The sequence below is a fragment of the Sciurus vulgaris genome, assembly GCF_902686455.1.
Source record: "Sciurus vulgaris genome assembly, chromosome: 3".
Lineage (NCBI taxonomy): Eukaryota > Metazoa > Chordata > Mammalia > Rodentia > Sciuridae > Sciurus > Sciurus vulgaris.
In genome coordinates this window covers 114,038,983-114,060,182 of record NC_136463.1, presented here as the reverse complement: position 1 = coordinate 114,060,182, position 21,200 = coordinate 114,038,983, and the positions used below count along the sequence as shown (strand labels likewise).

General features: G+C 35.9%; 1 protein-coding gene across 16 annotated transcripts in view; it reads left to right on the top strand.

Annotated features, from left to right (window-relative positions):
- BAZ2B (bromodomain adjacent to zinc finger domain 2B) overlaps window positions 1–21,200 on the top strand; it is a 177,669-nt gene that overhangs the window by 127,663 nt on the left and 28,806 nt on the right. For all 16 annotated transcript variants that reach the window (XM_079131733.1, XM_079131731.1, XM_079131739.1 and 13 more), the window contains 6 exons: window positions 632–694; window positions 1,667–1,811; window positions 10,932–11,581; window positions 11,972–12,242; window positions 12,413–12,568; window positions 12,915–13,075. In XM_079131733.1, coding sequence (XP_078987859.1) covers window positions 632–694; window positions 1,667–1,811; window positions 10,932–11,581; window positions 11,972–12,242; window positions 12,413–12,568; window positions 12,915–13,075 — 1,446 coding nt within the window. The remainder of the gene's footprint in view (window positions 1–631; window positions 695–1,666; window positions 1,812–10,931; window positions 11,582–11,971; window positions 12,243–12,412; window positions 12,569–12,914; window positions 13,076–21,200) is intronic.

The following is a 21,200-nucleotide window of genomic DNA, read 5'->3' as shown; positions in this document are numbered from 1 at the left end:
CCCCTCTCCTTCTTGAGTCATTGCAGTAGTCAGTTAGCTAGTTTTGCCAATTTTAGTCCTTTCTCTGCTCCAGGACATTTTATGTCTATCACTTCATTAATCTTTTTAAAACACAGTTCTGATGTTTAACTTCCCTCAAAGGATCATATTGTTGTCCACTGCCAGGCATTTACAGTTCCTCACAGTATTGACCCTAAACTTATCATGCCCTATCTCCACCTTATGTTTTCCTGCACTTTTTATGTCAAAGTATGCCAAACTCTTTCTGGAATGTTGTCCTTTTTTTTTTTTTTTTTCCCCTGATGCATAAGTTCCCAACCATCTTTAGTCACTATTTAAAACCTAACTTCTTCCATATAGCCTATTTTTGTATAGATTTCCACTAGACTCCATGCCTCGTGATCTGTGCCTCTTTTCAGATACTTAAGCTACCTACTATTTGATATTTTGCTTTGTTTAATGCTTTATGTCTCTACCAGATTACTATCTTAGAGAACAAGAACTGAGTCTTAATCCATTCCTCAATGTTTCTGCTAGTACTTTGAATATAGAAGGTATTCATTAAGGAGGCTGATTGAATACATAAATCTTAAAAACAAATGAATGATATACTGTATTTTATTATGTGTAGGATGAAGGTGACCAAGCAGCAAGTGTTGAAGAGCTAGAAAAACAGATTGAAAAACTGAGTAAAGTAAGCACATTTCAGATTAATGTTTACGTTTTTTGCAGTTTTAAAAATCTACTTTGTATGGGATTGGCTTTTCTTACTGCTAAATGAAAAGAAGTTTTTCAAGAGTAAATAAAATTAAGAACTCTAGAAAGATTCTCACAGTTAAACCTGAAAACATTAATGCCAAAAAAAATTAATGCCAAAGTTAAAAGCATGATATTGAGCCTAATCAGAATCTACGAAGAAAAGGTCCTATATTCTTCAGTTCTTCATATAAGTACAAAGTATCAATAAGGGCCTGGTTTTATTTCTTAAGATCAATTACTCAAAAAATGTAGTTGAGTTTGATAGTAATTTTCAGCATCATAGGTTTTATTTTAAATTTGTATTTTTGTGGATTTTATTGCATTGTATTTATAAACAGTACATATTTATGTATTTACCATTAAAAACTAAATTTCAGTAGCATTAGTGAAATTTACAATGAACTTTTGGTAAGAAACAATGAATTTTTAAGAGTATTGAGATGCCTATATATTTTAATGAAAAATTCACAGATCTATCTCAAAGTTTAGTCAAATTTCACCTATATTCATAGCATAAATATAAAAATAGGCAAATATAGCCTTGGTCAATTACATATTTAAGTATTGTTGGTCTCAATCTATAGAATTGAGCCACTTTGCTTTGGCTCAGTAAAATGATAACATATAATATGTTTTTCATGTTTCAGACATGTTCCATTATAAGATACCTGACAAAATGAAATTTATCCTTTTAATCCAGGGGAGTAAATATTTCCCTGAAAATAATTTGTGTTTATAAATGTTACTAAAATTGAAGTCAGGCATGTCATTATTTAACCTTTTGCTCTCTTTTCCCGGTAGTGAAATTTATCCACTCTAAAATCATAATAGGTTTAAGGTCACCCATATGTTAATTTTTAAAGCCATTAGGATCCATAACATAATTATACATACTGTTTTTTAACAGCAACAAAGTCAGTACAGAAGGAAGCTCTTCGATGCTTCTCACTCATTACGTTCCATGATGTTCGGCCAGGATCGTTACAGACGCAGATACTGGATTCTTCCCCAGTGTGGGGGGATTTTTGTAGAAGGCATGGAAAGTGGTGAAGGTAGGAACTATTAATGTGCTACAAAGTACAATATTAAATAAGACACGGTATTTTTTCAAACCCTATTACTTTTTCAGTGTATGCTTCCATAATCAAGTGTGTTTTATTAATAAACATTATAAAATCTTGATTTCTATTTCCTTTGAACTCATAATGCCCCTTTCACTGATAAATACTTCCTTCTTGTCCCTGATTTTTCTTCTGTCAGTCTTTCTGACATCAAACATAAGGTATTCTTTTTCTTGTTTAGTGTACAAAGATCTCCCCTTTTTACCCTTTAGTTTGCTGCTGTAGGATATCTCTTTTCCCAATGTCAAACTTTCAAATATGAGGCTTATTACTTAACTTTCTCAAAAAGCATTTGTCCTGACAGTATTCCTGCAGATAACTTTCTACCAAGGTCCTTATTATAATCCTCATTCATTTTAAAATCTTGTTCGTGTTTGAAGTTTGTAATCACCTCCTTCTTCTTTAAGCATCTTCCTTTCTTTACTTTTGCATTACCACCAATCTTCGTATTCCACCTTGAGTCTATTTTGCTGGCTTCATTGTTGTATATTTGTGTGCTCAGTGAACTTTCTTATATTGAACTTTTCAGAACTCTGTGTCTGGGCATTTCTAAATGTCTAAACTTTGATGGGGCCTAAAGTGTTATACCATTGCTTATAAATTTTGACCCATGGTGGTATGTAGAGGCAAAAACTCTTTTCAACACATTTTTCAAGGCATTTACAGACACAGCAAGAAGCATAAAATTATATGAAACATAATTCATGCTATGTAGCAGTTTATAGTCGAATTCAAGAAAGATTAGCATTGCTAATGGATGATTTAGTAGAAATATAAACAAGGCAGTTGTTTTTAAGCTTTTTCTTTTAGTAATGGAATCACACTTTTAATGAAATTTTTGTGTAAAATCCCAACATCTTACAAAAACAGAACTGTTCTGATCAATTCATTTGGGGAAACCTGAGTCTATTAGGTCTCTGTCCTGTACATTTGCTTTCCAATACAGAGGTGGCCCCAACAGCAACTCTGGTAAATACTAGGGCATTCTGCAAATTAGAGAATAAGCTCAGAATCAATGATAAAAGCAAGGGCTTAGAGGGCTCAAGGAAGAGAAATGTTTTCTAGTTTATTTAATATGTTATTATAGTTTCTGGTACATGGCCATCTCTGCCTGTAGATGTGAGCTCTTTGAGGACTAATTTAGGAAGGGTTACTACACAAAAATAAATACCCTAGCAGCAAAGTGTACATTGGATTGGAATAAGAAAGGATAGAGAAGCTCAGCTGAAAAGGAGGGAGACCCTAAACTTAAGTATAAACAGAGGTAACAGGAACAAAGAAAGAAAGCTTGAAGATAGAATTGCTATAAGAAATTATTGAGGATGATGTATAAAAAAATATGATGCCTTTAACAGAAAATCAGAGTCAAGAAAAGTTGTTTGGAATGAAATTAAAGTTTTAGTATAGAAATCTAATGTTTCACTGACAAAATTGTGAGTCATTTGGGGTACAGTCTGCTAAAGCTTAAGAACAGATAAAGAAATGCCCAAGTGTGTAGCTTTTTACCTTGGATGTAATTAGAACACACCTGAAATTCTTAAACCAGACCAACCTGAGCCTTGTCCCAGACCAATTAAATATTCTTCAATTTGATTAAAGGCCACACCATTCTCAGTTACCTGGGCATGTGAACCTGAAGTCATCTAGGACATCAACTTTTCTTTCAAAATTCTGAAATTATCAGTCTCTTTGAAACATTACTGAAATTAGTCCTTTATCAATACATAACTGTGTTATTACAACCTTCCTCAATTCACTCATTCTGTTATGTTCTTGTCATCACCTACTCCAAAATCTTGAATGACACCCTACTGCCTGTAGGATGATGTTATAAATCCGTACTTAGCATCCAAGTCTGTGAACAATTCTGACTTTAAGCTTTCTTTACACTGCCCTCTAATAAAAATTAACCTACGTCAAGCCAGTAGTGGTGGCACAAGCATTTAATCCCAGCTATCAAAGAGGCCAAAACAGGAGGATCACAAGTTCAAGGCCAGCCTGGGCAATTTTACGAGGCCCTATCTCAAAAATAAAAAGGATTGGGTGAAGCTCAGTGGTAAAATGCTTGCCTGATTTGATCCCCATTACCACAAAAAATAATGATAACAATAATAATTATAAATCATTCAGCTAGGCCAATCTGCTTACTCACTATTGCTCAACACATGTGTATTCCTCCTCCTATGTCTTTGTGTTACGTTGCTTGGCCAAATCCTGATCATTATAAGAATAATCTGCTTTTTCTCCAACCATCTAAATTTTACTTATTTATTTTTTGATACAACTCAAACCCTAACCCTTCCATGAACTTCCCAGCTTAGTTAAGTGAAACTAATTTTTACTGTGTGTGAACTCCTGGAGAACCAAATAATTAATAATGACATTATTTTGGCACATTGCTCTACTTAGTATTTCCTTATATTATTTAAATCTTATAATCCAATTTGTATTACTTTTTATTCTCCTTGGTACTTTTTACATGATGCTAATAACAAGAAAGATGACTAACAGAGCACAGAGTCTCCTGAGTCTCTATAGTGGTTCCACAGGGGTTTGCCTTCTCCAGTAACAAATTTGACAAGCAACAAGACCATTCTGAGAGAGAACCCTGCCTTCATAGCGTTGTACACTTTTAGATTAGTCTAAGAAAGATAGAAAACCCTTTGTCTCTCTGAGAAATAACAGAGGACCCCTGGACCTAGGAACAGTGCTAGGGATATGAATACCGGGCCAATATCTATATACCAAGGTCCTGGGAACAGTACTAACGTCTGCTAAGGATGCTATTGTCCCTCTTCCAAAAAGCTTAGTGGCTAAGGTGACTTGCTGGTCTAGCTGGTGGTGTTCTTTTGTTTGTTTGTTTGTTTGTTTTTCTTTACAGTACTAAGGATTGAACCCAGAACATGCTTGACAAACACTCTTCCACTGGGCTGTTGCCCAGCCCTTTTTGTTACATTTTTTTGAAACAGAGTGTTACTAAGTTGCCCAGGCTGGCCTCAAACTTGGAATCCTCTTGCCTCAGCCTCTTTAAGTAGTTGGAGCTACAGGCATACACCACCATACCAGCTCAATTGGATGTTTAAATGATGCTTTCAGTATTAGTTGACAGTGCTAAAGGGACATAACCAGAGAAATTCCAAAGCAAACAATCTGTTGCCACATTAGGAGGTGTAGAGCTTGCCTGAGTCATTTGACTTTATATCTAACAAATGATCCAGAGCTGCACAATTATCTAATACTACTTGGGCTAAGAAATTGATGCTGATTTGTTAGAGATAAGAGCCCACACCCTCTCAAAGGTGTCCTCCAGGGTAGCTGGTTGTGGTGATACCCTCTGCTTCAGAGAAACCTATTCAAGAAAAAAGTCCTTGTGCAAAGTAATAAAAGCCTGTATCCCGTTTACCTGCAGAAAGTCTCCATCGCTAGCACTGAAGACCACAGCTAAAAAGGTCACCAGTGCCTTTTAGGTTTTGAGTCACTACAAAATGTCTCCTAGTTACTTCCAAAGTGTGCAGTATTATTATCCAGGTGGAAAGAAGAGCCTGCCTTTCACATAAGAAAACAAGTTCTATGGAAGCACAGAGAATTCTTACCTATGATGGTTGTCCTGGTCAATGCTACATATTCTCTCCACTTCTCATTTATTTTTCCTTGGAGTTAGCATACTGCCAGCACCCTATTAGTTGGACTCAACTGGAGATCTAAAGTGAAAGTATTTGGTTGAGAGTTTTGTGCCACTTTGGGGTAGCTCTGATGTTGGGTACAGGTTCACTGGAAGTCTACGTGTCAGGATAAGAGTGTCTCTGTGCGCTTGAGAAGATAGAGTTTTATACAATCTAACTAATAAGGACAAAATTATAGAGAGCCAGCAAATGAGGACCAGGTAGGAATAATTTCTGTGCTGTACCTTGAAGTAGGACATCTGAACAGTACTCTGCAAGCAAATAGGTTGAAAATGACAAATTCAACATTGTCATAGCTTTGTACTGTGTCATTGAGGGAGACAGTTTCAGGGGATTGTTTTGTAGAGTGTGTTAATATCTGTAAGGAAGGTGAAATGAGTTATTTACACTTTAGCCACCCTCTCACCTTCTTTGGTCAGGCATGTTTATGCCCAAGTCCATCATTATCTTCTGGGGTGTTCAAATGGCCTGTCCTTTTCTTCTGGAACAGTAACTTCTGCCTGAAACCAGGAGTTATCATTTTTTCACCAAAGATGTTTTCCAAACGCGGGGTACTCTGTGAATATAAGGACTATAGGAGAAATCTCTTGCTCTTAGAATAAGAATACAACAAAAATTTAGAGCTATTTGGAGTAAGAGTGTCAATATTCCTCTTCTTGTGGGTATGGCTAGCAACTGCCATCAAGAAAGCAGGAGAGGATCCAAATGTATATTCATTCATTCATCTAAAATATGAAAGCCACAATAACCTCTCAGGAATTTATTGAAATCATAACAAGTACAAAAAAGGAAAGAAACATTGAGGTACAATCATCTATTTCTGCTCATTGACTTCTGGGTCTGAGGAACTTCACCAAAGTTGAGGGACCTGTATGAGGCATAAGCAGTTGTTTAAAGTTTAAAGAACAGAGGACACCCAAACCAGACAATGTTAAAGAGGTCATGGTTGAAGGAGTTGGTGGAACCATCTTTCATAATACTATTCTGAAATGTCTTCATCTTAATGGTATGTATTGTCTGCACAAGCAAGAGGCACAGCAATTCCACATCCATAAAAGGTATATACTATTCATCAGCTCTACAAATGCTATCAGAGTCTTTTTGGTTCAGACTCATGAACACACATTCTAGTGTGAAACAGCCAAACAGAGTTGTTTAAGTTTGAAATTACTCTGCTCATTACCCCCTGCTTGAATCTATTCTTATATAAGAAATGCAATCTCTTTCTCCTGTAGGTGTGTAACATTGTCACACAGTGTTGTCAGGCCTTATAAATAAATTGGGTTTTGTTAACATACCTGGCCAACAGTTATAAAGCTACCAGCAGAGGTCACAGTAAATATGTTCAGCTGATGTATGAGCCTACCTGTCTGGGACTTAAATAACCCAGTATTTTCATGCCAGTTTATGTAGTCCAGTAAAGGAACAACTAGAGTTCACACCAAAAGTCCACAAGCAGCTGGGTACCCTGATGTACACCTGTAATCCTAGCAACTCAGGAGACTGAGGCTGAGGCAGGAAGATTACAAGCCTGGGGCAGCCTCATTAATTTAGTGAGAGCCTGTCTCAAAATAAAAATGAAGTGTTGGGGATGTGGCTCAGTGGTAGTACATCCCTGGGTTCAATCCCCAGTGCTGCACAAAAAAAATAAGAAATTTTAAAAATGAGGTCCAGAAGCCTTTGCAGTGATTATGATTCTAGTCTTTCAACCATAAGTAACACTGAACCCAAAGCCCAGTAGAGAAACCTGTTTGCCAGAGCTCTTTCACTAAGTATCTAGTATTTTTCAGAACAGTAGATACTTAGTCCTGTATTTCTAACAATCTCATAAAGGTTGGGGCTCTTTTCCTTTCCTGCATAATGATCTGAGGTATATGTTTAATGATCTCTTGGAGGGGGAACCAGGAACTGAGCCCATCCCTAATCCTTAAAAAATTCAGATTAAGGAACAAAGAAGCCTGACCTCAGGAGTTGAATTAAATCCTAAAGTAGAGCCAATGTCCACGAATATTCCTGTCAGTGATCCCAGGTGAACAGTCCAGATAATATAGCACACTTCCTTCAGCTCTATTCTCTGCATCCTTACCACAGGGTTTGTAGGAATGAAGCTTAATAGCCCTAGTCTCTAAAAGAAATTTCCACCTGTGGATCTTCTCTGTCTAATCTTCTAATGATTGCATCTCTCCTAGCAATTGCTTGAGCTTATGAACTATTTGATAATCTGTCTCATATGTCTCTTTTCCATAGTCTCAGTGGGCCTGTCAAGTTTTTGGTTAGGACCACACTCCCACATTCTACAATTAGGCAACCCCTCAACCTCTGTCTTGTCATTCCTTTTGTTTATGAGCAATACAACCTTTATTGATGTGAAGAAGACATTGCTAGAACTCGAGCCCATCTATCCGCTCCTTCCTTAGTTCCTTCTTTCTTTCATTTGGACCAGAAACCTGTGCCATTTATTAGACTTTCTCTTTCCATTTCCTGTCCCATGACAGGACATGTATGATCTGAATGAACAATTTCATTTCGTTATTATTATTTTTTAGTTGTAGAAAGACACAATACCTTATTTTATTTATTTTTATGTTTTACTGAGGATCAAACCTGGTGCCTCACACATGCTAAGCAAGTGCTCTACTCCTGAACTACAACCCCAGCCCCAAACTATTTCATTTCTAACAGTGCCTCCCAGGTGTCCACATAGGAGGACCTGCTCTGAATCAGTCATTCAACATCTCTGTGCTAATGGCTGGTCCTCTCAAACCCTGGGTTCTCTTATAATCATACTAAGACAACCAGTTGTCTCAGGGCAGCTACATCCTCTGTGGATCTAGTCCAGATCATATTCCAAGAGACTCAGGGAAATCACCCTAATGGGATATGGATTATCATTGTTACCACACATCCAGACCAGAACAGAATGGCAACATATGCCCCAGTATTATTAGTCAACCCAGAATGTGGGCCAGGAGGATGCAGGAGTCCCCAGCCACAGGGGTGTGGAGACGCACGGATGCACACCAAAAGGTGGTCTGCTCTTTCTTTAACAGGGTCATGTGTTTCCCCTTACTTAGCTTCATTTGTCACCACTGTTGTCCCTTCATCATACAAACAAGCAAGCCAGCAAGCCTCTAAGGATTCTTTCCAACTCCCCATGGTAGTGAACCTATTTAGAGTCTTGCTCTAAAAGCTGATGAATTTCCTCCTTCTGGTGATCGTACTTGGGCTTCCTTGTGCCATACTTCACAGCAACTGGCTTCATATCCAGAACAATAAGTTGCCTCGCATATTTTAACAGGGAGTCAGTGGAATTTGCCCCATATTCCCTCCTAAAGGGGCTTCCTTTACCCTTTCTAGTTTATCCTCCCCCTCAGGACTCATGAAAGTCTCTAAGCTGATAAAGAAGAGGGATAGAACCAAATTTCAACCCACTAGTCACCTTCTTTATTTTATCACATTAGGGTTTCTGCCATCTTCAGGCATAGGTACTAAGACCATTCAAACTCTGCCAAGTGAGTTAATCTCTGCCTCCAAGGAAAAAATTCTTCCACCTCTGTTTGCTCCCATTCTAGAAAGCTATGCCACCAAGACTTTCAATTAGACACCAGACATTGTGGATTTTTATCTTGTTTTGGGTATTGGGTGTTTTTAAATTCCTACAAATATTCTTGAGCTTTTAAAACTGAGACACAGTTAAGTTACTTGGGAAAAGATGATTCTTTCAGATCTTATATTTAAAATTTATTAGGCTGAACTAGAATATTACTCCATCTAGGATAATTATCCCCTGACACTGAAACAAGATCCTTCTGAGTAACTAATGCCTGTGAATCTTGAGGTTTCCCATTCTGGTTGGTAAGAACAGGCACTATTCCTAGCCTGCATGTGCAGATCTCCAGAGCAGCTCTCTTCTTTCCAGAATAAACTCCTGAGCATTCCAGTCACTCTGCCTCCCTAGACTCCCCTCGGTCTGTCTGCCAGGCTCCCCCTGGATTCTCCCTCCCTGCACTGCATGTAGAACCTATTCCACGGCAATATGCTGGGGCATTCATAGGGCTTACTGACTGACTTTTTCAGCTTTGTTATCTGATATCCATTTCTTGCAAACAGTTGTTTCATATATTTTTTCTACTGTGGATTTTTCATAAAGAGGGTAAATCTAGTCCCTGTTACTTTATAGTTGTCAGAAATACAAGTCTAATGTATAGGGTTTAATTTCAGTTGAAAACAAATTTCAAGAGAAGGATGTAAGACCTTTTAAAAATTTCCTATTGAATAAAGTAGTGGGTTTTATTTTTATTTATTTACTTAGGTACCAGGATTTGAAAGGGGGCAGTACTTAACTATTGAGCCACATCACTAGCCCTTTTTAAAATTTTTATTTTGAGACAGGGTCTCACTGAATTGCTTAGGGCCTAACTAAGATGCTGAAACTGGCCTTGAACTTGCAATCTTCCTACCTTATCCTCCCCAATTGTTGGGATTATAGACATGCACCACCATGCCTGACTAGATTTATATTTTTAAAGGAATTCCTCTAAATTATTTTTAAGTGATGGAAAAAATATGAACCAGAAGTTTCACAAAGAGAAATAGTATCAGTAAACCTATGAAGAGATATTCAGCCTTACTAATGATCAGAAATAATGTGATTGAGATTTTTACCTCCTAGATATTGGCAAAGACAATAAATATTGATAGCATCTAGTTTTGTTAAGATAGACAGGTGTTCTCATCTGGTATGAGTATATATTGATCCAGACTATGTAGAGGGCATTTTGACAATATATTTTTAAAACTCTGAAAAGTATGTATCTTAACACTCAGTAAGTTCCCGCCCCCCAGGAATTTATCCCAAGGAAGTAAATCAGGAAAAAAAAAATGCAGATACAAGATCATTCATTATTACACCATTGCTAATGATAGTGAAAAATTGAGACATAGTAATGTCTATCAGCAGAATATTGGCTATTTATGATGTAACCCACTATTTTGTAGCTATTAAAATTTATAAGGTAGTTACATTTATTGACACTTCAAGGTGTTTATAGAGTACTCGTCAGTAAAACAGGTAGATTAGACTAATCTTTAACAAGATTTCCTTTTTTTAGTTACATAGGCTTATGTACAAAGAAAATTTCTGGAAGTTTTATACTAACCTGTCACTCATGATTGCTTCTTTGTAATAGGGCTTTATTAATTTTCCAATTACGAAAAAATAACCTATAAAAATAATCTGGAGAATCTTCTTAGGTCATCTAGAAAAGATTAAGTTCTTATGTGTACAAATTCATAAATAATAAAGTTTAATTGCAATATTGGTTTGACCTGAAGTAACTGATTTTCATAACACATTTTGTTTTTGTAGGACTAGAAGAAATTGCAAAAGAAAGAGAAAAACTTAAAAAGGCAGAAAGTATCCAAATCAAAGAAGAAATGTTTGACACTTCTGGGGATACTTTAAATTGTTCAAATACAGATCACTGTGAGCAAAAAGAAGATCTTAAAGAAAAAGATAACACAAATCTATTTCTTCAGAAACCTGGCTCTTTTTCCAAATTAAGCAAACTTTTGGAAGTAGCTAAGATGCCTCCTGAGTCGGATGTTATGACCTCCAAACCAAATGTTAGTGCAAATGGGTGCACATTGTCTTATCAAAACAGTGGAAAACATTCATTGAGCAGCATTCCATCAACAGCATCACAAAGCAGTATGGAGAAGACAGACTCTAATCTGTTTAACACTGGTTCAGGTGGTCCAGGGAAGTTCTATAGTCCTCTCCCCAATGACCAATTGTTAAAAACACTGACTGAAAAGAATAGACAATGGTTTAGCCTTTTGCCAAGAACACCTTGTGATGATACTTCACTTACCCATGTTGATACATCAACTTCTAATGTAGTGACTCCTCAGTCTCAGCCACCGTCCAAGTCACCTTCACCTGCCCCAGCTTCTCTTCTTGGATCATCTTCTCAGAATCCTGTTAGCCTAAATCCATTTGCTGTATCACCTCTTCAGGTTAGTACCACTAACTGAAACTCATTGTGATGTAGCTTTCTTTAATCTCTGACCCCATAAAGGATAATCAGTTGAATAGTATAGTCTGTCTGTCATATCGTCTGTCACAGTCTGAAAACTGAAGCAAGTCAGACTTTCTGTCCCAAGCTTTGTTAGAATTACTAGTTTCTAACCTATGTCTAAATCTGCTTTAATTACTTTTCAACTAATTGTTGAGTACCTAAAAACAAAATAAGAACATGGAATTTAATCTTGCTGTTTCTAATGTTTTTTTCCACCTGTGATAAATGAAAGCATTTTTTCAGAATTGAAAAATAATTTCATATTCTAGACATTTTTCCTAATTTCTTAGATTAATCAATTATACTTTAAAATGTTTTGTTTTTACAGATGAAAAGTGGAGTGTCTATGATGGGACTTCAGTTTTGTGGGTGGTCCACTGGTGTGCTTACTTCCAATATTCCATTTACTTCACCTTTACCTAGTCTGGGACCAGGGTTGGGATTATCTGAAGGAAATGGTAATTCATTCTTGACTTCCAATGTTGCTTCAAGTAAAAGTGAATCTCCAGTACCTCAGAATGAAAAGATCTCAACTCAACCTGCAGCTGTTGAAGTAGCAAAACCAGTAGATTTTCCTAGTCCTAAACCTATTCCAGAAGGTAGGTACATTAAGATGGCTTGTAGCCACTTACTATATTTCATTATTATGGATTCTTATATTGAATCTCTCATGGTTTTATATGTAGTTAATAAATCTTTAGATTTGCTTTGTGCCATTATCTTCTATTCAAAATATTTGTAAAAGATCTACATACTTATTTTGACTTAGAAATGCAGTTTGGTTGGTGGAGGATTATTGATCCAGAGGACCTAAAAACTTTGCTCAAGGTGCTACATCTCAGAGGAATAAGAGAAAAGGCATTACAAAAACAAATTCAGAAACACTTGGATTATATTACTCAAGCGTGTATCAAGAACAAGGACGGTATGTGCCTAAATTATTTCTGCTTTCTTGTATAGTTATGACAATTGATTCTTTTCTCTTAAAACATTTTGTTAAATCTTAATTCTAGTATTGCTAGTTTTTTCTGTGTTGCTCAACAGCAACTACTTATATTTCTTAAATCAAGTATTATAATTTTTAGTACCTGCACAATTTTGTTTTGTGTCTCTTAGAAAAAGTGTGTCTCCTTTTTTAGAGTAAGCTGCCTGCTGATGTATGTTAAGTTAGATGTACTTGGTACTCCTGGAATTTTATTCACTTTCTGGAGGAGATTACTGAGGAGGGGGGAAATAAAGTGGATTTTAAAATTATTTCTTTTCAAATGTAGTTGCTATTATTGAATTAAATGAAAATGAAGAAAACCAGGTAACACGAGATATTGTGGAAAACTGGTCAGTAGAAGAACAAGCAATGGAAATGGACTTGAGTATCCTTCAGCAGGTAGAAGATCTAGAAAGGAGAGTTGCATCAGCAAGTTTGCAAGTGAAGGTAAAACTGACTTGGAATAAAATCTGTTTCTTAGGCTAATGGAAGGTAACTAATATTTATTATACCCCTAATATATGCCAGTTACTATACAAATGTTTTCAGTTAATCTCATTTAAACAGTCCTGAGTTAACTCTCCCCATCTTACAGGTAAAGAAGCAGGCTCAGAGTAAGTAACCTGCCAGTAGTCATATAAGTGACTAAATGTGGATTCAAACCAAATCTGTTTAACCCCAGAGCCTATATGCTTGTTACTAAATCTTGCTACCTCCTTAATGATATTCACAGGTATCATCTTGTGTGGAGTTCTTTACTGCAGGCAAAATTCATGGTTTTCTTGTGATAAATGTAGTGTTCTAAAATGAATCTCATCAAATTCTTACTGTAGTGTTTCATATAGGACCAGAACTCCCTTGGATACAATCCATCTTATATGTCAGACTTTTACTCCATGTAGTTTAAAATGGGTATTACTGTGCCACAGGCCATGATCAGAAGTGGTTTCCAATAAAGAGGCAGAAAAGAAAGCTTTACCTTTGTGCAAGAATTTTTGGTCTTGCAAAGAGGAATGTAAAAGTTTCTAGAATTGATAATGAGGTGGTAAATGAATGATGAATAAGCATGAGAGGCAGATATCTGCAGAGGTTCGCAAAATTAAGCTCTGTAATTTGACTTTATATCATATTTTATTCAGATTGAGAAATTTGTGGCCTAATACTATCATAGTAATTAAAATTTTGCTTTATACTTTAGTTTTAAGGATCTTCAAAAACATAGTTTTCAAGAGGTAAGAAAATATCCCTTTCTTGCCACAAACATAATTATCAATGTTGGGAAGCAAAATTTGTCATTTCCTTAAAATAGCATGCTAACGAGCTATATGTCTTCTCCTCCTGATACTATAATACAATATAAAAATGCCTCATTTATCTGGCATCTTTAACAAATGAACTCTTCCACAAAAGTTAATTTTCTGGAGAAATGAAATTATTCCATTTAGTGCCATAATTTTAACATGTTTGTTAGATCTGTTAGGCTATACATTTCACTGCCTTCTTAAATTGAGAATAATGAGTATAATTTAAATTATCTTGGTAACAGGATCATTAGTATGAAGACCAATTATTAGACAATGATTCCCTCAGGAAAGGTGAAAAGTTTTTGCCCCTACACTAAATACAGTGTATAGGGCTTTGCTTTCTAAACTATCTTATCTGCTTTCTCTGTTTTTGTCCTCTCTTGTGGTCATTACTACTTGGTAGTTAAAATGTTTCCTATTTTCCTCCAGCTTTTTTCCATCTAATTTGCCAATTCTAATTGACCATCAATTGGGAAAGTATATCATCAAGCTTTTTTATATTGTTTTTTTTTTCCTCATAGGGTGGTCCTGAAACAATTTTTTACTGACCTACTCAGATTTTGGTGCATTGACCTTGTCACATTGCTAGCTGCTAAAATGTTCTTAAGTGGGATTTGCTGTTTAAGTAGGGTATCTTAACATCCAAACAATAAGGACTTCTGAATTATTCTGTATTATACTAAGAATTGAATTGTAATTATATTAGTCTTAAAAAGTCTAAGAATACAAATGATGAAGTTAACTACAGAACATTGTTTTAAAATCTATAGAGGATTAAATATTTTTTGTCCTAAAAAGAAAATAGAGTTATATGTTTATCCTGGGGAACTACTCATTGCAGTGGCACAGGTGATTAAGCAGGTGGCCTTGGTCTACTTAGGGGCATTCATTTCTACAAATATTGTTAATAATTTGACATTTTATTTTGTAGAAATAATCTGTGAGTCCCCAGTCCTAGTCCTGTGTTGAGTATAGAAAGCGTCTAATTACTCCCAGCTCCTTTAAAGAGCACTCTCAGGTCTCTTTTAAGTCTTTTCTTTGATAAGCTAATTAATTCCTTCAGCCATTAGTTCTATGAAATAGTTTCCAGGTTCATGAATCTCTTTTGAATAGCACCAGTATCAATATCCATCTTAAGATACTATAGTCATAACTGTACACAGAGATGTCTAAGTATATGCATGGTACTCTTACTCTCCTTAAGCTGACATTACACTTCTATTAATGCCATCTGAATTTGTATCACCCTTTTGGCATCCACATCTTACTTTACTTAATAGGCACTGTAACCAAAAAAAAAAAAAAAAAACCAAGCCTCTTTTAGAATACTTTTCTGTGACTTCTGTCACATGGTATTTCTGTGATTAGTTGCTTAAACTCCAAAGCTACAATTTGCATTTATCATAGTTAAAATATTATTTTTATTAATTTCTGTTGATGGGAGGAGTGGAGGTTCTCTGGATTGGGCTGGGGGAATCGGGGGTAGGGAGGTGGGATGGAAATGGGACAGACAGACTTGGAAATCTACTTATTCCCTATAATTTCTGGAAATAAATATTTTTGAAAAGAGAAAAAAAAAGAAATGGGAAAGACAGTAGAATGAATCAGACTTAATTTCCCTATGTTCATATATGAATACACGACCAGTGTAACTCCACGTCATATACAACCACAAGAATGGGAAGTTATACTCCATGTATGTATGCTGTGTCAAAATATACTCTACTGACATGTATAACTAAAAAGAACAAATTAAAAATAAATAAAATTCCTGCATACTTTCACATCACCTGCAGATCTATAGCAACCAACTAAGTTATTCATATACAAGATAAAACAAATGTAGAGCCTTTGGGCATTGGCACTAAGGATGTTTTCTGAAATGACAAGGTCTGTTAATTGCCATATTTTTTGGAAATAGTTTTCAACTATCTAGATTTATGTAACTCTAATCTTTTTGTGTGTGTCTTGTCAGTTGCCTTGCAGACATCAAGGTATACTATGTTTTCATGGTTCTCTGTATTTAATAATTTCATATCCCTTTAAGAATGTGGGAAGGAGGTTCATTTGACATGAACTGTACCTAATGCACTTACGTGTATCATGCATAAATCCTTCCTTGAACCACTAAAGCACTTTCTGGGCTCCATCCTTCTTTTCTGAATATAAATATCCTACTCAGAAAAATCCTAATATATAGGATAAAAGAATTATCTCTAAAGAGATTTAATTAAAAAGATTTAATTCTGTTTTTCATTTAATATGCCTTTGTTAAATATCTATTTTATATCAGATAGTAGACACCACAAAACTGAGTAAAATGTGGTTCTTACCCTTAGAAAGCTTCTCATATAAGAGGAAGATGTGTATGTACATATGCAGAATCTAGAACTTCTAATCATAGAGAAGCACAGAGTAATGCCTGAATTAAAAAAAAAAAAAAAAAAAAGACTACTTGACTTCTGGTAGAGATATGGAAGAGTTCAGGGAAGATGTCACGTAGAAATTGATTAAAGGTTTTGGCAGAGACAGAATACATACTAAGAAATGGCACCAGCATGAGAGAGCACCACGATCAGGAATATTTGTGGGGTAATGAGACATGAAATTTGATTGCAGTGTAGGATATGTGATGAATGGGAATATGAAAAAAGAGGTAGATTGAGGTACTTGAATGCCCTGATAAGATTTGAGACTTTGGGGCTAGGGTTGTAGCTCACTGTTGGTGCTCTTGCTTAGCATGTGTGAATCACTGGGTTCAATCCTCAGCAATAAAATAAAGGCATTGTATCCATCTGCAACTAAAAATATTTTTAAAAAAAGAAGATTTGAGACTTTGTTAAACAGTGGGGAATGGTTGAGAGATTTTGATCCAAAGGATCAATGTAAATAAACTTAAGTTATAAGATCATTCATTTATTCAATCAATATTTATGAGGTTTTTTATTTTTTTTTTAATTTTTATTTTTAGACTGCATTTTGATTCATCGTACACAGTGTAGATTCACACCATTCATGTAATCATACATATACATAGGGTAATACTATCCGTCCCGGTGTACTATCTTTCCTTCCACACCCCCTCCCACCCCATTTCCCTCTACACTACCAAAGTTCCTCCATTCTTCTTGTGCCCCCCCACCACACCCTGTTATGTATCATCATCCACTTATCAGAGAAAACATTCAGCCTTTGGTTTTTTTGGCTTGGCTTACTTCATTTAGCATGATATTCTCCAACTCCATCCATTTACCAACAAATGCCATAATTTTATTCTCCTTTATGGCTGAGTAATATTCCATGGTGTATATATACCACAGTTTCTTCATCCATTCATCAATTGAAGGGCATCTTGGTTGGTTCTACAATCTAGTTATTGTAAATTGAGCTGCTATGAACATTGATGTGGCTGCATCACTGTAGTATGCTGATTTTAAGTCCTTTGGGTATAAACCGAGGCGTGGGATAGCTGGGTCAAATGGAGGATGCATTCCAAGTTTTCTGAGGAATCTCTACACTGCTTTCCAGAGTGGCTGCACCAATTTGCAACTCCCAGCAATGTGTAAGTGTGCCTTTTCCCCCACATGCATGCCAACACTTACTATTGCTTGTGTTCTTGATAATAGCCATTCTAATTAAAGTTAGATGAAATCTTAGGGTGGTTTTAATTTGCATTTCTCTAATTACTAGAGATGATGAGCACTTTTTCATATCTGTTGATCACCTATATATCTTTTGTGAAGTGTCTACTCAGTTACTTAGCCCATTTATTTATTGGGTTCTTTGTATTTTGGGTGTAAAGTTTTTTAAGTTCTTTATGAATTTTGGAGATTAGTACTCTGTCTGAAGTGGAAACGATTTTCTCCCACTCTGTAGGCTGTCTTTTCACATTATTGATTGTTTCCTTTGCTGAGAAAAAGCTTTTTAGTTTGAATCTATCCCAATTATTGATTCCTGCTTTTATTTCTTGTGCTTTGGGAATCATGTTAAGGAAGTCTGGTCCTAAGCCAACATAATGAAGATTTGGACCTACTTTTCCTTCTATTAGATGCAGGGTCTCTGGTCCTTGATCCATTTTTAGTCGAGTTTTGTATAAGGTGAGAGATAGGGGTTTAATTTAATTTTACTGCATATGGGCTTCCAGTTTTGCCAGCACCATTTGTTGAAGAGACTATCTTTTCTCCATTGTAAGTTTTTGGCACCTTTGTCTAGTATGAGATAACTGTACTTATGTGGGGTTGTCTCTGTGTCTTGAATTCTGTATCATTGGTCTATTTTTGTACCAATACCATGCTGTTTTTGTTACTGTTTCTCTATAATAGAGTTTAAGGTCTGGTATTGTGATACCTCCTACATCACTCTTCCTGCCCAGAATTGCTTTGGCTATTCTGGGTCTTTTGTTCTTCTAGATGAATTTCATGATTACTTTCTCTATTTCTGTGAGGAATGTCATTGGGATTTTAATTGGAATTGCTTTAAATCTGTATAGCACTTTTGGAAGTATGACCAATTTTATAATATTAGTTCTGCCTATCCAAGAACACAGGATCTTCTAAGGTTTTCTTCAATTTCTTTCCTTAATGTTCTGTAGTTTTCGTTGTAGAGGTCTTTCACCTCTTTTGTTAAATTGATTCCCAAGTATTTTATTTTTTTTTTTTGAGGCTATTGTGAATGGAGTTGTTTTCCTAATTTCTCTTTCAGATGATTCATCGCTTATGAGTAAAAATGCATTAGATTTATGTGTGTTGATTTTATATCCTGCTATTTTGTTGCATTCATTTTATTAGGCCTAGAAGTTTTCTGGTGAAGTTTTTTAGATTCTCTAAATATAGAATCATGTCATGTACAAATAATGACAATTTGAGTTCTTCTTTTCCTATTCATATCCCTTTAATTTCTTTGGTCTAATTGCTCTGTCTGGTATTTCAAGCACAATGTTGAATAGAAGGAGTGAAAGAGGGCATCGCTGTCTTGTTTCAGTTTTTAAAGGGAATGCTTTCAGTTTTTCTGTGTTGTCCATAGACTTAGCATAAATAGTCTTTACAATGTTAAGGTATGTTCCTACTATCCCTATTTTTTCTAGTGTTTTGAACCTCAAGGGGTGTTGTATTTAGTCAAACGTTTTCTCTGCATCTATTGAAATAACTATATGATTCTTAACCTTAAGTCTATTGATATGGTGAATTATATTTATTCATTTCCAAATGTTAAACCAAATTTGCATCCCAGGGATGAACCCCACTTGATTGTGGTACACTATCTTCTTAATATGTTTTGTATGCAATTTGCCAGAATTTTGTTAGGGATTCTTGTGTCTACATTTATCACAGATATTGGTCTAACGTTTTCTTTCCTTTTTTTTTATTTACTTTAATTAAAAATCATAAATTTACATAGGGCAATATTGTTTGATTCATTCTGTTACTTTTTCCCTTCCCCCCCACCCCTCCCAACCCTCTTTTCCCTCTATAAGTCCTTCCTTCCTCCATTCTTACCACCCTCCTTATCCCTAACCCTAAACCTATCCCTAACCCTAATGCTAACCCCTCCTACCCCCCATTATATGTCCTCATTCGCTTATCAGCGAGATCATTCGTCTTTTAGTTTTTTGAGATTGGCTTATCTCACTTAGCATGATATCCTCCAATTTCATCCATTTGCCTGCAAATGCCATAATTTTATCATTCTTCATGGTGGAGTAATATTCCATTGTATATATATATGCCACAGTTTCTTTATCCATTCATCAACTGAAGGGCATCTAGGTTGGTTCCACAATCTGGCTATAGTGAATTGAGCAGCTATGAACATTGATGTGGCTGTATCTCTGTAGTATACTGATTTTAAGTCCTTTGGGGTATAGGCTGAGGAGTGGGATAGCTGGGTCAAATGGTGGTTCCATTCCAAGCTTTCTGAGGAATCTCCATACTGCTTTCCAGAGTGGCTGCACTAATTTGCAACCCCACCAGGAATGTATGAGTGTACCTTTTTCCCCACATCCTCGCCAACACCTGTTGTTGCTTGTATTCTTGATAATCGCCATTCTAATTGGGGTGAGATGGAATCTTAGGGTGGTTTTGATTTGCATTTCTCTTATTACTAGAGATGTTGAACATTTTTCCATATGTTTGTTGATTGCATCTACATCATCTTCTGTGAAGTGTTTGTTCGTTTCCTTAGCCCATTTGTTGATTGGATTATTTGTATTCTTGGTGTAGAGTTTTTTGAGTTCTTTATAGATTCTGGAAATTAGCGTTCTATCTGAAGTATGAGTGGCAAAGATATTCTCCCACTCTGTAGGCTCTCTCTTCACATTACTGATAGTTTCCTTTGCTGAGAGAAAGCTTTTTAGTTTGAACCTATCCCAGTGGTTGATTCTAGCTTTTATTTCTTGTGCTATGGGAGTCCTGTTAAGGAAGTCTGATCCTAAGCCAACAAGTTGAAGGTTTGGACCTACTTTTTCTTCTATAAGATGCAGGGTCTCTGGTCTGATTCCGAGGTCCTTGATCCATTTTGAGTTGAGTTTTGTGCAAGGTGAGAGATAGGGATTTAGTTTCGTTCTGTTGCATATGGATTTCCAATTCTCCCAGCACCATTTGTTGAAGAGGCTATCTTTTCTCCATTGCATATTTTTGGCCCCTTTGTCTAGTATGAGAAAATTGTATTTATTTGGGTTTCTGTCCGTGTCCTCTATTCTATACCATTGATCTACCTTTCTATTTTGGTACCAATACCATGCCGTTTTGGTTACTATTGCTTTGTAGTAGAGTTGAAGATCTGGTATTGCAATACCCCCTGTTTCACTCTTCCTGCTAAGGATTGCTTTAGCTATTCTGGGTTTCTTATTCTTCCAGATGAATTTCATAATTGCTTGCTCTATTTCTGTAAGGTACGTCATTGGGATTTTAATTGGAGTTGCATTGAATCTGTATAGCACTTCTGGTAGTATGGCCATTTTGACAATATTAATTCTGCCTATCCAAGAACATGGGAGATCTTTCCATCTTCTAAGGTTTTCTTTAATTTCTTTGTTTAGTGTTGTATAGTTCTCATTGTAGAGGTCTTTCACCTCTTTTGTGAGATTGATTCCCAAGTATTTTATTTTTTTCGATGCTATTGTAAATGGGGTAGTTTCCCTAATTTCTCTTTCTGAAGATTCATCACTTATGTATAAAAATGCATTGGATTTATGAGCATTGATCTTGTAACCTGCTACTTTACTGAATTCACTTATGAATTCTAAGAGTTTTCTGGTGGAATTTCCAGGT